At 35.2% G+C, this 16,020-nt stretch overlaps 1 protein-coding gene across 3 annotated transcripts in view; it reads right to left on the reverse strand.

The window, feature by feature from the left end:
- Window positions 1-16,020, reverse strand: part of LOC121367942 (histidine ammonia-lyase-like) — a 39,251-nt gene that overhangs the window by 8,860 nt on the left and 14,371 nt on the right. For 2 of the 3 annotated variants that reach the window (XM_041492408.1, XM_041492410.1), the window contains exons 2-15: window positions 11,991-12,057; window positions 10,767-10,797; window positions 10,480-10,554; window positions 9,723-9,795; window positions 8,948-9,014; window positions 8,249-8,286; window positions 7,113-7,238; window positions 6,289-6,428; window positions 5,514-5,561; window positions 5,135-5,186; window positions 3,174-3,269; window positions 2,606-2,701; window positions 1,187-1,245; window positions 162-242 (exon numbers count right to left, since the gene is read on the reverse strand). In XM_041492408.1, the coding sequence (XP_041348342.1) occupies window positions 162-242; window positions 1,187-1,245; window positions 2,606-2,701; window positions 3,174-3,269; window positions 5,135-5,186; window positions 5,514-5,561; window positions 6,289-6,428; window positions 7,113-7,238; window positions 8,249-8,286; window positions 8,948-9,014; window positions 9,723-9,795; window positions 10,480-10,554; window positions 10,767-10,797; window positions 11,991-12,057 (1,049 nt within the window). Of the gene's footprint in view, window positions 1-161; window positions 243-1,186; window positions 1,246-2,605; window positions 2,702-3,173; window positions 3,270-5,134; window positions 5,187-5,513; window positions 5,562-6,288; window positions 6,429-7,112; window positions 7,239-8,248; window positions 8,287-8,947; window positions 9,015-9,722; window positions 9,796-10,479; window positions 10,555-10,766; window positions 10,798-11,990; window positions 12,058-13,150; window positions 13,418-16,020 lie in introns of those variants that run through there. The other variant, XM_041492409.1, reaches the window with a different exon arrangement.

The raw sequence follows: 16,020 nt of genomic DNA on the forward strand, positions 1-16,020 counted from the left end.
TCTTTTGTTGGCTCATTTAGAAGGTCAGTGTTGTAAATGTTCATAATACAATAAATTCCTCAAATGCCGTCGCCTGACAGCCTGGGTGTATCGTAATAAAGTTTCAAAATTTCAAAGCCAGGTGACTCTCCCCTTTTAAACTAAGGTTTTAGATTGGATACTGGATTATCCGTGGCGCTGTTGATCTCAGTGAGGAGAACACCTTTAACGAACTCAATTGTGTCGCTGACTATCCCGTGCACCTGGAAATAGAAATAACGAAAATTAACGAATAAAAGGGAAAAGGGTAGAGTTCGGGCGTAAGTAATTATTCAAAATTAATGTGCAAGACAGCGCCGTAATTAGCAGGGAGTAAGACGAAAAGTTGCCGCCCCCTCCATACCCACACGATTTAAAAATATACAAAAAACTGCCCATTTACTTTGGTGCCGTTCCAGATCTGATTTATTTATTAGTTTTAACTAAGAAAGAGTGTGTAAACTGCGGACGTATGTTAATAGAGATTTTGTGGAAGGCGTATTAAAGTTTGGTTTTCATCCTGGGTTCCCCTAGCCCACATCGTCAATTTTGAAACTATCCTCGACCCATTGCTGATTTCACTTCACTGTTATTGAAATATGATACTTCCATCTTTCTATGTCTTTAAATTCATTTGTCAATAAGCCAAACGTGACCTTGAAACTAATATTTACATGGGACGGGACGTAACCCAGTGGTAAAGCGTTCGCTTGATGCGCGGTCGGTCTGGAATCGATCCCCGTCGGTGGGCCCATTGAGCTATTTCTCGCTCTAACCAGTGCACCACGACTGGTATATCAAAGCTGTGGTATGTGCTATCCTGTCTATAAAAGACCCCTTGCTACTAATGGAAAAATGTAACGGATATCTTTCCTTATATCAAAATTACCAAATGTTTGACATCCAATAGCCGATGGTTAATACACCAATGTGCTCTAGTGGTGTCGTTAAACAAATCAAACTTTCTTTTAATATTTATAGACAGAGAATCACCAAAACAGAAGTATTTAAAAGTCAATTCTCATGAAAAGTTTCATGACCGTGAACACGAAATTCAAACCGCCAACTTATGAACGTCCTTAATATCGTTCCAGTAAAGAAAAACTCTAAAATGTATAACTGTATACAAGACTGAGTTCAAGAGACTATATTTGAAAAATAATCTCACCTGTGGACAGCATCGAAGAGTATATGCGTCTTGCACTCTATCACAAAACCTGTGGCTTTCTGCAACAAGAAAACAAGTATCAGTGATCAGGAGCCAATTTCACAAAACATCGTAAGTTTACGTCTGCGAGTAGCAGTTACACCTGTCATACGTTTACATGTATTTGACATGGTTTACTCGTAGATTTACATTTATGTGCAAAACTAGGATTACGATGTTTTGTGAAATTGGGCCCAGGATCTTCCAATGCTGGCTTAATTCTTCGTTCATTCTGATTAAACTACAGGAAATACCATTTCAAAAACAAACAGTTTAGTTTCATGGATCAACAATCTAGAACAAAACCCATAAATACCAATCATCAATCACTTTATTTGCCATAGCTGTAATCAGCCTTTGGCTGAAGCATAATATATACATTTGGCAAGAAATAGCACAAACAGTATACTATTTGTATATGATAAAACAGAGGAGAAACACGGATTATGATGTTAAAATCTGATGATTTTGCACAATAAATAAATAAATTTAGCTAACTGTAGTGTCTCATATTTGAATTTTAATGATATCAAGATTGTTAATCGAAGGCGATGTTCAATAATATTTCTTTAAATACTTAGTTCTAAGATCTCTGTAATATGGACAAGAAAAAGTGATACTCATTCTCTATAGTATTCATATTACACACTGGACAGATCAGATCTCCCATTTCCCATCTAAAATTAAGCAGCGAAATACTAAACTTCAATCCATGTACTTTTCAAAAAATATAATCTTGTTTATAATGACAGTACATTGATAGACGTGAGAGTGTAGATAACCTCGCTGACGTATTTTGTAAGTATTGATCTCTGAGGCATTGTTTGATAAATGTGATACATCCTCAATATCTCAGGCTTCTATAAAACAAAGTTCATAAAGATTACATTTCACATATGCAGCCACGTTCTTACAATTTCTAACACATGCCATTTTAAATCTTAAAGATATGTACATTTTATACACATCAGATGTTTGGTTATCAACGATTTGTAATCAAATACAACAGAATTCTTTGTTTACATAATATAACACACAAAATCGGTATTAGTCCTAATTCTACCAAAATAGTAGCACCTGGGACTGTTCTTATAAAACTTTTAGAGTCACACGCATATATTTTGTATGGCGTTGCCATGACATTACTGTCTCAGACTCTATTAGAATCATGAGTCTAGACTCTAAAATTTTTATAAGCACCAGGCCTGGTGTTCTAGCTTTTGCAATTAAAATAAACTTGCAGTACCTTATTTCAAATAGAAGACAATGGTACCAGTTCAATTTCTCGCGGGCGCTATCAACCTCGTGGACACGTCACTGGTATATATATAATGTTCAGACCCACTTTTCATACGTCCAGTAAATATGTTTTTTATTTACCTGCTATCTGAGACGGGTGTGTCTCAGAGTGGAGGAGAGACCTCAGATATTTAGCCACCTGGACTTGTCCCTTGTGTGGTCTGACTGCTTGGATATCTGTTGGAAAATTAGAGAACAATTTACTATTACTATTAATTCAGTTTAATTCAGTTCAATTCACTTTAATTCAGTTCAATTCAGTTCAATTTAATTTAATTTCTTTGCTTTTTATTGTCGTTGGTGTTTTTCGTTTTTTTTGTTATTGTGGGATTGGTTGTGGGTTTTTTTCTGTTTTTCTTTTTGTTATTGTTATATTTTTGTTATATTTTATTCCATGTTTCCTGTATTTTAAGACCACGTCTCTAGAAGAAAAAACCCCCAAAACCCACAATTGAATTGTAAATTATTGTAACACGATCGACTCATAAAAGTTTCTTTTTAAACACAATTTCTTCTTTCCATTTTGTTTTTACTACAATATACATATTACTGTTTAAATACAAACCGCAAAACCAACATGATGGGGGAGGAAGGCGAGTCACTGATTTGTTTTAAATGTCCGTTTTCTAAGGGAAGGGAGTTCACTCACTGCTGTCAAATGCTCTCGTTGATCCCTTCAGTACCTCCAGTGTCATGGCCGCTACGACGTTTGCTTGGCGATATATCAAATCAGCACGCTCCACCGCTAAGTGTAGTAATAAGACAATGCATGTGATTATAATACATCATCATCACCATCATTATTATCATCAGCATCATCATTATCATCAGCATTATCACCACCATCATCATCATCATCACCACCACCATCACCATTATTATCACCACCATCATCATTATTATCATCATCATCATCACCACCACCATTATTATTATCATCACCACCACCATCACCATCATTATTATCATCACCATCATCATCACCACCACCACCACCACCACCATCATCATCATCATCATCATCACCACCACCACCACCATCATCATCACCATCATCACCACCATCAATCATCATCATCATCACCACCTTCATCATCATTTAGACAAAACCGCATACGTGTGTGTTTCTGGTTTCTGTATTCTTCGAGGGTCATCCAACCCAGAAACTACGACACCGCAGACAGGAATTTCCGGCAAGAAATACACTCGCATGTGGTTTAATGTTTATTACACATCCTAAACTTGTTGATAAAAACACCATGCGTTATTTATGATCTCACACATCATTTGATTGTACTGACATGTGCTTTATAAAGATCATTTGTTGCCTTTTATAGACATTAAAGGGACATTCCTGAGTTTGCTGCATTGTAAGATGTTTCCGACTAATAAAATATGTCTACGATTAAACTTACATATTAAATATATTTTCTTGCTTAGAATATCAGTGTCTGTATATTCAATGTGTTTCTGGTCGTCTTAATATTTCTAAGAAACCCAAACTGGATTTTGTATTCAAATAATTTCGTACGTACGAAAACAAATATTTTAGGAAATAAAATGAAATTTAACCAAATACAAATATTAGAACAATCATAAACATGTTTAATGTACAGCCACTAATAATTTTTTCAGAAAAACATATTTGATATGTAATTACAATCATTAAAAAGTCTTTGTTAGTCGATAACAGCTTAATAATTGCAGCAAATTCAGGAATGTCCCTTCAAGAAAAACATTTGCAATACATATGAACTGCATTTAGTAAAAAAGTCAACAGTCGGATTTTCCTTTATGTCGAGCAATATACCGTCTGCTCCAGCCTTTGGCGTCTACATATCACAACTAAGATACCTTAGGACATGCTTATTGTATGCAGATTTGAAACAACGCCATATCATTTTGGCATAGACGTTATTCCATCAAGATTAAGATGTCAAAAGACTTCTGCGTGTAATCAAAACGTTTTACGGTAGACATTTCGAGGCTACACGTATATCTACTAAATACGATGCATCACTGACAAGACTAAGGGCCGATGCTATTCCATATTTTGAATTTTTGTATACTTGTTCATCTCTTTGGCGAAACTCTTGCATATTTTTTCATCGTTTTAGATGAAGTGTCGGTCTTGACACCTGTGGTGGCAGTACTCATGACGGGTGCCACCGGTGGGGCAGGATATGTTCACCTTTCGCGAACACCCAATATTATACCTATTTTAACAGTTATTCACGAGTGCCTGTCATCACAGCTATATGTTTTCTAATGAGCACTGTCCTGTACTAGTTTTGATTTTAATAAACTAGTCTGGGAGTGGAAGTCCTCTTGAACAATGCATAAAGGATGTATTGACCAGTAAAGGATCTCGAGAGTGGCTGTCCTCTTATAGACGAGGCACAAAATAGAGATTGATAAAATCAGCCATATTTTGTCAAATGCCCATTGGACTGCATTGTGCAGAAATACGGTTTTGATCGCGAAAAACGGTTTTGTCGTTCAGATTTACCAACGTCGTCTTTGTTGCCATTGGCCTCACTCATATTTAGTACCAATATTCCCAGTAACAAAACCATGTATCCGCCCCTGAAAATTGTAATGTCTCCTCACCTTCTGCTCCAAGTGAAGTTATTAATTGTGTTCCGTTGATCAGACAAAGTCCCTATAGCAAAGAAAACAAGAGAAAAAGATAAACAATATCATTAAGCAAGGTAGATCAAATGAGAAACTGGAAAATTGCATTATTTAAAGATTTGTTTTTAAAGGTATTTTAGTACAAGCTGGCAACAAAACAACGGGCTGTATAATTTTGATAAATAATGTCTTTTTGGCGGCCACATTTGATGTGCCATTTTCAACATACATATTCAACATTATTAATTCCAGATTGGCAGGATAATTATTTTCGTATATAATACAAATTAATAAAACGCTTAAGTAAAAGCTTATACATTACAACTAGTATCGCTATACGATGTGTTAATCTTACCTCTTTTGGCTTTAGATTCAGAGGCTTGAGATTTTTCGATTCCAGAACCTACAAATAATAAATATAAATAATTATGTTCAAGGAAACGCTGGTCACTGATATACAGACCATGGTTTGTACTGACTTATACATAGTCATTCGTAGGTATCGTTAGTGTTAATTTCAGTGGAACGTTTTGCTTTAATGTCCAGGTCATCACCATGGGGCAGTTAAATATCTTTATATTAAATCAGTATTCAATATACCGGTATGTTGGTTATGGCTGTGTAATATCATAAATATCACAGTGTTCCCTCAAATGGGTATGTATAATATAACGGCCACTCATGTAGTATTATCTCTTTTCATTCATTTCATTTCAACATATTTTTGTGCTTATATCCAATTAAGGTTCAAGCACGCTGTCCTGGGCACACACCTCAGCTATCTGGGCTATCTGTCCAAGACAGTGGGTTAGTTATTAGTGGTTAGTGATTTGTGAGAGAGAAGAGGATATAGTGGTCTTACACCTACCCATTGAGACGTTAAAAACTCGCTCTGGGTGACAGCCGGTACCGGGCTGCGAACCCTGTACCATTGACCCTTATGTCCGATGGCTTAACCACGACACCACTGAGGCCGGTAGGTAGCTCCAACAGTAAATTATCAGCAGGTTTTTATCGGTTTTCAAATAACTCCAAACAGTAAGTAACACATTTACTTACTTACTTACTTATTTATTACTAAGATGACCCCATATTTTTAATGTCAACATACGATAAATAAATTAGCTCACATATTTAGCGTCTGCCCAACCACTGCGTGGACTCCACATCTTGCCTTCTCCCATCATGCCTAGCGCCAGGTGAGCCAAGGGAGCAAGGTCACCACTGGCCCCGACTGATCCTTTTTCTGGCACCCAAGGTAAGCAGCACGCTAAAACGAAATTAATTAATGGACTAACGTAATAACAAACGTAACTGAAGGAATGAAGGAAATGTTTTATTTAAAGACGCACTTAACACATTTTATGTACGGTTATATGACGTCGGACATATGGTTAAGGACCACACAGATATTGAGAGAGGAAACCCGCTGTCGCCATTTCATGGGATATTTTTTTCGATTAGCAGCAATGGATCTTTTATATGCATCATCTCACAGACAGGACAGTACATAACACGGCCTTTGATATACCAGTCGTGGTGCACAAGGTGGGACGAGAAATAACCCAATGGGCCCACCGACGGGGATCGATCCTAGACCGACCGTGCATCAGGCGTGCGCTTTACCACTGGACTACGTCTCGCCCCTCCTCACTCTGATATCTGGGCAGTCTCTCCAGCTCATGGATCATTGGTTCGTTGTTTGTAATTAGTACGAAAGAAGTCGGCTAGTGGCCTTACACCTCTCCCTGTTGGGAGCTTTTACTGGTATGCAAACCCAGTACCTACCAGCCTGGAGGCTGATAGCGTACCTTCCACACCACAGAGATCGGGTTTGGGAGCCTGTGCCTTTTTTCTCTTTATATATGGATGCTCCCCTCTCTATTACTCTTACACCCAATATATCACAGTGTCTACGCCAATGTTTCAACATTACACAAGTGATGACCCATACCATTGAATGCTGCTATCAACTGCTGCAGCGTCTCCATGGAGATACCGCTGTTGCCCTTGGCGAGCACATTGATCCTCAATGCTAGTAACATCCTTGTCCGTTCCGGGGACAATGCTGGACCTACTCCTGAAACGACAAATAATAATACACTATATTCTTTTGTTGCTGTTGGTTTTGATGACGATGCTATTGCCTTCTGGTATTCATATTACTATTGTTACAGCTATTCTTAGAACTATTCTGATTACTATTACTGCTGCTATTCTTACTACTTTTGCCACAGATAATATTGCTAGTTTTACTACTATTGCTATAGATATTCTTACTACTATTACTACAACTATTCTTACTACTATTGCTGATTACTATTTCTGCTGCTGTTCTTAGTGCTATTGCTGCTGCTATTCTTACTACTATTGTTACAGCTAATATTGCTATAGCTATTCTTACTACTATTACTACAACAACTATTCTTACTACTATTGCTATGTACAAATAATTTGTTAACTATTGTTACAGCAATTTTTAGTACTTTGTTATTGAGTGTTTGCTTATGACAGGTGTTTTGCAAATTTCAAAAGTTGCTTGCAGTAAATTCTGACGTGGACTAAAATCGTAAAAACGTTAGGCAGGTTATAGATCAAAATGGACGTATTTTTATTGGTCTGAGTTGAATCTTGAGCACTAATTCTGATTCAAGTTAATATCCCTGCACACATATAGATGCAACTTAAGCAGGAGAGAATTTAACGTGTGTTACCTCTCGGCGGCCATCTTAGATCTCAAATTGATCATTGGTCATTTTGACATATAGTCTAAAAGAGGAAACCCATTATAATTTTCCATTAGTAGCAAGGGATCTTTTATATGCACCATTCAACAGACAGGATAGCACACACCACGGCCTTTGATATACCAGTCGTGGTGCACTGGCTGGAACGAGAAATAGTCCAATGGGCTGATAACTGATCAGAGTACATCTCTGAATAAGAATTTGAAAACGATTTTCTGCGCTTGTATAATATTTAAGTTTTGTTTTGAAAGTATAATCTACAATTTAGTAGTTATCGATGCAATAAATGTTTATAATGCATAGGACATTGTAAAGTTTGATTGATCAATGTTAATTAACATACCTGCTGCATGGGATCTGATGAGATTTTCTTGTAGTTGACTGAAAATAAATAAATAAACATACAGTTATGCTTAAATAAACACGTACACACAATCGCGCGCGCGCACGCACACACACATATTTATAGGCTCGATCTATCGTAAATAACTACAATAATAAAACCAAAACAAATATTCACGAGACTAAGAAAGCGATAGCCTCAGAAACACACCTCGATGGCCATGTGTTGCTATAAAGTTGGATCATCATTTTGTATTGCATAACAAATAACTTGTATCCTAACCTTACCCACACGTGAGCATATTAAAAACTACGGGCGTGTTCGAAACCCCAGTGGTATATGAGCACGTAAAACTAGTTACCTACCTACCTTAAAACTACGGTTATGTGGTGTATAAAATATGGTTATTTCAACAGGTGGTGGAACAGAAAAACAGAAAGGAAGCCACATAAACTACTAATCTCGATAAAGCAGCAAGATATCTTTTATGTACATAATTACCATAGGCAGTACATACCACGACCGTTGATGTATTTACCGTGGGGCACTGACAGGAACAGAAAAAACACCAAGTCCATTGACGGCGATCGATCCTGCGATCTATCACTCTTCACGACAGCGCTCTACCACTGAGATATACCCCGCTCCTTATGTCATAAGATTCAAATTACAAGATTATAGTTTGAGACAAAATCTTACGTTAGCTTTTCTTTGGGAATTGTTATCCTTGCAAACTTGCCAAATCCCGTTGTGATTCCATAGACAACTGGAATAAATCACATATATTTGTTTTGTAATAGACAAATGGTAATTACAGACTCTAAAAATCAATTGCAATTATACGTATGAACTTTAAACAGTTTTTCATTTAGATCATCCAAGAAACTAATTATTATTTTCCAACCTCATCTTTCAAATTCAATTCTTTATAATGTAGTGGGAGTGGTTGTTGTAGAGAGGCAACTACTTATTTTTAAATATTTATTTTACGGTTAAAGTGTATAAGAAAGAAGACGTCCTTTAAAAATTAAACATGAAAATACCAATTACTTAAAGCGACTAAAAACGTATTTTTAGGCGTCATTGATGTGTCAAAACACAAAAATAAATCTTTGTTTGCTACATTAGTTATTCACATACCGATCTGGAAATGTGCGTGCTCACACTCTACCATATAAGTATGGTAATCATAGAGAAACAAAAACCCAACTAAAGTCGGTTTTTAAAAATGTCGCCATTTTCCGCTAATCCGACAAGATCCGAAAACATTACGTCAGATCACGTGAACAAATAAAGCGACGATTTTTTTATTACCAAATTGTTAATTTTAGGCTTGTCTATGATGCAACAAATAATATGTAATAATACACATACATGTATGAGTATTAGGGTGATGTTTTACTCTTTCTTTTGCGGTGGGAGTGGGGCGGGGGTCGGAAGGATTTTTCCCTGAAAAATGCTTATTTATTGTTACCTTTGTTGCTAGCCAAAATTTCATCAACAAGATTTCTGGCAGCCTGAACCTTTTGTTCTGCATCAGGTGTAAGCTGTTAAATGTAATGGCAAATCACATTCTTTAAAAATTAATTTAGCAAAACATTGCATGTAAAAATTAGAAACAATAATAACAAATATAATAACAAAAACACAGTAACATTTTTTTCGTTTTTAAGATGTAAATATTATACCTTTAAATACATACCTACACAAAGCAATTACAATCAAATATATATAATTTCATTTGCCACTATTTATACATTTGTATTCCTTCAAAATCCAATAAAAGTGGTCGACAGGTTTACGCGTGACGTCACAGTTTGAACTGTAATTACATTTCCATATTGACAAAGGACTGACTGGGGGTGGGTGGGTGTATTTTAATGGATTACGTGAAAAACTTTTTTATATGTACTTTATATTTGTTGCTAAGGATTCTTGAGAAAACCACATTTTACGCCGAGTGTCAGCACATTAAAATTCTGATAGTTTTGAATTAAACATGCAAAGATTACACGTAGGATTGATTAATTTGAATGGCACCTGCAACTTCGATAACGCACCTTTAAACAAAAATGAAAGAAGAAATGATGGCTGTATAAAAGACGCGAATGGGAATGTTTACTCTTCATTCAGTTTGCAGGATTTTTAAAAAACAAATTTAAAAGGTGGTCATATAGTTTATTTTTTAAAATACTACTAACTAATAAACTATTCAACCTTATCCTGCTTACCTTGATGAGATATTCTCCTTTCCCGAGTCTCACCAAATCATCCGTAGACAGGCTGTTCCCGTCCAGTGATATGTACTGAAAGGTGCAAGAAAATTATATCGGTGAGATTTCATACCTACACGTGCGTAAGCGGTATTCAACGTAAAACGCAACCCATTCCACATAGACTGACCATCTTGACCAATACACAAAACGTCTAATTACACGAATGACTATACCATATATTTACTTTATGAATGTAGCAATTCTAGCACGTGCAATTATATGTACATATAATAAAATCTTACCTCAGAAGCTTGTTTTATGCTTGTATTTGATCTAGATATTAATTAAGGAAATAATTGTATCTGTTTGGCCTGAGAGAGAGAGAGAGAGAGAGAGAGAGAGAGAGAGAGAGAGAGAGAGAGAGAGAGAGAGAGAGAGAGAGAGAGAGAGAGAGACACACACACAGAGAGAGAGAGAGAGAGACAGACAGAGAGACAGACAGAAGGGGAGGAGGGAGGGAGTGTGGGGACTTTATTTCTCGATGATATCTTTATCCCGTGGATGTTATTTGTAACATGAAGCAAAATAATAAAAGAAATAAAAAGACAAAATTGCGCAAAACCTCAACCGACCCATTTCAATAAATCGGCCATCTTTCTTAAGAGAGCCCCGTTTTCATCTTGAAAACCCGCAATAAGCAGCCAACTGTAAAGGGGGAAAAGGTACCTCACTCTACACACATTCGACACAGTCAGGTAAACACCAAGAGGAAACAGTTGTCTATCAGATAATACAAAAAGGTATCTTTTAATTTAAAGGTGTCCTTTTTTGCCTTAAGGAAACTCAATATTGCTATGCTCTGATCTTTATCCACTACCCCACCCCTCCAGGTTATACGAACCAGTCTCCTTCCATCCTTAAACTCTTTAAATAATAAAAGGATTAGTTAGTTTGTTTGTTTTGTTTAACGACACCACTAGAGCTCATTGATTTATTAATCGGCTATTGGATGTCAAACATTTGATAAATTTGACATATTTGACTATATGATATAGTCTTAGAGAGGAAACCCGCTACATTTTTCCATTAGTAGCAAGGGATCTTTTATATGCACCATCCCACAGACAAGATAGCACATATCACGGCCTTTGATATACCAGTCATGGTGCACTGGAACGAGAAATAGCCCAATGGGCCCACCGACGGGGATCGATCCCAAACCGACCGCGCATCAAGCAAGCGCTTTACCACTGGGCTACTTCCCGACCCGATAATAAAAGGAATGTTTTAAATGTACCTATAGAAATCTCTGGTGCAATATTCCCAGTAGATACAAATTAAACCTGTTTACAACCCAAGGCATCTGGCTTTGAGACGAAGTGACCGCTAATGTTAAACAAATAAGAGGCACAATACATTCATTTGTATATTTGGCACTGTTCTTTATAGACAGGTTGTTGTTATTTAACGTGTCTTGTATTGCATATTTGATATCTGACAACTAAGCTAAGTGTTCCAAAGGATACATTTTTTCTTCAAAGTATACAATTTCTGCTGGTCCGGTGACGGGACTTGACATGTCACTATCCAGCACTGAAAAACAAAATTAATATTCAATGATAAATTAACTATTTTATTATGTCCAGAACACACTGTTATTTGCAGGTAATTTTATAATGTCTGAAGATTTTAAAGACCAAAAGCTATGTATTTCTTACACACCCGTTGGTGAGAACACCATTCGTTAGTTTTGATAACACATACCTGTTTACACATGTACATGTACATGTGTTAACAATTTCAAGACAGACGACTGGCTGCTCCTAGATGACCAGGTCACTAATGCCATACATCCAGTGAAAAAATAGCACGATCGAAATCGATTACACTGTGACGTATAGTTAACCTGACAATCATAATAAACATAAATAATTTTATAACAGCATTGAAATGTACATGGATTCGAAGAATGTTTTTAAATAACTCAAAGTGGATCACTTTGTTTAAGTCAATTACAAACATATTAACAGACATGATTAAACAAGGTGATTATTTCCTAACGCGCAAAATAGAACATATTCGCAATAGGTTTTGGAGAGAAACACTGTCCAGCTGAATAGATATACAAAAAGTTCAAAACCCACAAAGTGTGGATGATATATTAAGTATTAATATCTGGAATAACAGCAAAATATGTATAGGTAACAAACCATTTATATACAAACATTATATCAATAATGGTATCACATTTATTAATGATTTATTAAACGAACAAGGTGATGTTTTAAGATACGAACAGTTTATAACAAAATATCATATAAATACAAATTTCTTGGAATATGCGTAAATAACAAATGCTGTTAAATCATTTATAAACAAATTAGAAAACATAAACGATGACACTTTCACAAGTCTTAAAAATCCTGTTTTCCCGTTTAAGATAAAACATTTATTAAAAGACAAAAGCGGTTGTAAACATATGTATGATATGTTAAATTCACAAACTGTCATTCCAAAAGCACAATTGAAATATGCAAATGAAGGATACATGTATGATACAACGAAATGGGAAAAGTATTATGTTATTCCTTTTCGATGTGTAAAAGACACAACATTATCATGGTTTTAGTATAGAATAGTACACAGAATCTTAACTACTAATACATTTTTGTATATGATACATTACGTGGATTCTAATGCTTGCGACTTCTGCAAAGCTTCATGTGAAACGTTACAACATCTTTTCTTTGACTGTAACAAGGTTAACCACATTTGGGAATCAATACGAGAATGGATATTGACTGAAACAGGAATTGACATTATTTTTAGTCAAGATATTGTTATGTTTGGTATGATCAATAACGAAAATAGTAACTTTGTAAATTGGTTGATTATCAACATTAAATATTATATCTACTGTATGAAAGTACAGAAAAAATATTAAATATCAATGGAGTTAAAAACATTTTGCGAAACAAGTTTGAAAAACAAAGATTTATTTTATATAAGAATTGCAATTACGAAATTTTTAATCAACAATGGACACCATGGCTTAATCTCTTTGACTGAAACGTATTTCCTAACAATAGCTTGTTTCGAATTCCAGGTCTTTTTCGTTTCGCGCTAGTATAGATTTACACCCCCCTCCCATGTATTTATTTATTTATTTTATTTGTTTATTTATTTATTTGTTTTGTTTTGTTTTGTTCGTTTGTTTGCTTATTTATTTATCAATTTATTATTATGTGTTTTAACCATTATATCTTCTTTCTTCTTCTCCTATATTTCCCAGTCCTTTCCATTATATGCGTCATAGCAATTTGTTTTGTTTTTTACCAATCTTTAATTTATACAGAAACATTACAAATGCATTTATGTATCAAATTGTTATATATGACTATATAACATTATTATACCACACATTAGATATATGTACATGTATATAAATTATATTACTTTGATGTAAGGCCATGAATTCAAGACTCCCCAACCTTGACATTGTCAGAATGGACTGAGGAAAATAAATATTAAACCCCCCCCAAAAAAAAAAACCCCAAACAAACCCCAACAACAAACAAACTTGACAATCATTTGTCTGTGACGCGTAAGTGCAAGAGCTGTAAATAACTTTTAGTCGAAAAAGATGTTAAAATTTGCTTAAAACCTGGTTTTTAACGATATGCAACTCGTTGTTTAAAAACGTATCAAACTCGTCTTCGCTCGTTAGATACATTTTAAAGCAACTTGTTGAAAGATAAATGGTATCTAACGGCCACTCGTGTATTATTCTCTATATACCAAACTGGGCCTAGGAATAATTATTAAATTACACAAGTTTGAATCATTGATTTAGCTTTGAAATTATTTTCAGTATACATTGTCCTGGGCGGGACCAAAAATACCAACGAGACCTTTATATGAGATGGCCTTCTAGTGATGTAGTTAAGCAAAACAAACTTTACTTATGTAGATTTTAAAATAATTTGTGGCATGTTTTTATTCCTTATAAAATACAAAGAGCCAAAAATAACGCAATGGATATTTCACTGAATGTTTCCTTATAGAATTATGTATGTCATATCATATATATCATATATATATATATATATATATATATATATATATATATATATATATATGTGGACAAATGAACACACTGGTAATAAAGATAACTGAAAGATAATTTTCTTCAAGTTGGAAAATAATTTCGAGTAAAATGCGTTTGAAAACATAACTTGGTGTTTTAAAATCATTATGCACTTGTGTTGCCTGCACTTGTCTCCCTATTAAAGCAACCAGTTTATATAATGTATCTTTAATATACTACGATAATAATAGTAATGCTGAAAAAATGCTGTTTTATTGTTTATTGTATGTTGTATATTGTGTATGTGTATATTGTGTATGTGTATATTGTGTATGTTGTATATTGTGTATGTGTATATTGTGTATGTTGTATATTGTGTATGTTGTATATTGTGTATATTGTGTATGTTGTATATTGTGTATGTGTATATTGTGTATGTTGTATATTGTGTATGTGTATATTGTGTATGTTGTATATTGTGTATGTTGTGCATGTTGTATATTTTGTATGTTATATATTGTGTATGTTGTATATTGTGTATGTTGTATATCGTGTATGTTGTATTTTTGTGTATGATAACAAAAATCGTTTTAAGTCATTAAAAGGGAACTTTAAACGGGTGGTGGGGGCACAGGCCCCTGTGACCCTCTCTGGAGCCACCCAACGGTCTCAACCAGTTCCACCACAAGGCCGTGGTATGTATTACACTGCCCATGAGAGTAAATCAATGAACGAATGAATTAATTTTTAACGACACCCCAACACGAAAAACTATATTGGCTGATGGGTGTCAACCTAAGGTAAACGCGTAAATGAAATGAGCGAATACATATAAAAGAACCCTTGCTGCTTTTTCGGTAGGACTGTGCGGCGGAATTGGTTTCATATCTCCCTTATTTAGAACTAAATAGTCGTAGTTTAAAATGTGCTAAGGTGTCGTTACACAAATATGCCTCCACTGTCCTTTTCACCCAGTGGTAAAGCGCTCGGCTGATGCGCGGTCATTGTAGGATCGATCCCCGTCGGTAGGCCCATTTCTCGTTTCAGCCAGTGCACCACGACTGGTGTACCAAAGGCCGTGGTATGTGCTATCCTGTATGTGGGATGGTACATATAAAATTATCTCTTGCTACTAATGGAAACATGTAGCGGGTTTCCTCTCTAAGACTATATGTCAAAAATACCAAATGTTTGATATCCAATAACCGATGATTAATAAATCAATGTGCTCTAGTGGTCTCGTTAAACAAATACTAACTTTAACAAACTTTCACTGTCCTTTTCATAAAACAAAATATCATTCATATTTTAGTAAAATAAACTATGTAAAAACTGCGGTTTGATCTGACTAATGCTTTCGTTTAACACTCATGAAGGACAATTATAAGGGACATTCCTGAGTTTGCTGATTGTAAGATGTTTCCGACCAATAAAATATTTCTACGATTAAACTTAAATATTAAATATAT

The sequence above is a fragment of the Gigantopelta aegis genome, chromosome 3, assembly GCF_016097555.1.
Source record: "Gigantopelta aegis isolate Gae_Host chromosome 3, Gae_host_genome, whole genome shotgun sequence".
Taxonomy (NCBI): domain Eukaryota; kingdom Metazoa; phylum Mollusca; class Gastropoda; order Neomphalida; family Peltospiridae; genus Gigantopelta; species Gigantopelta aegis.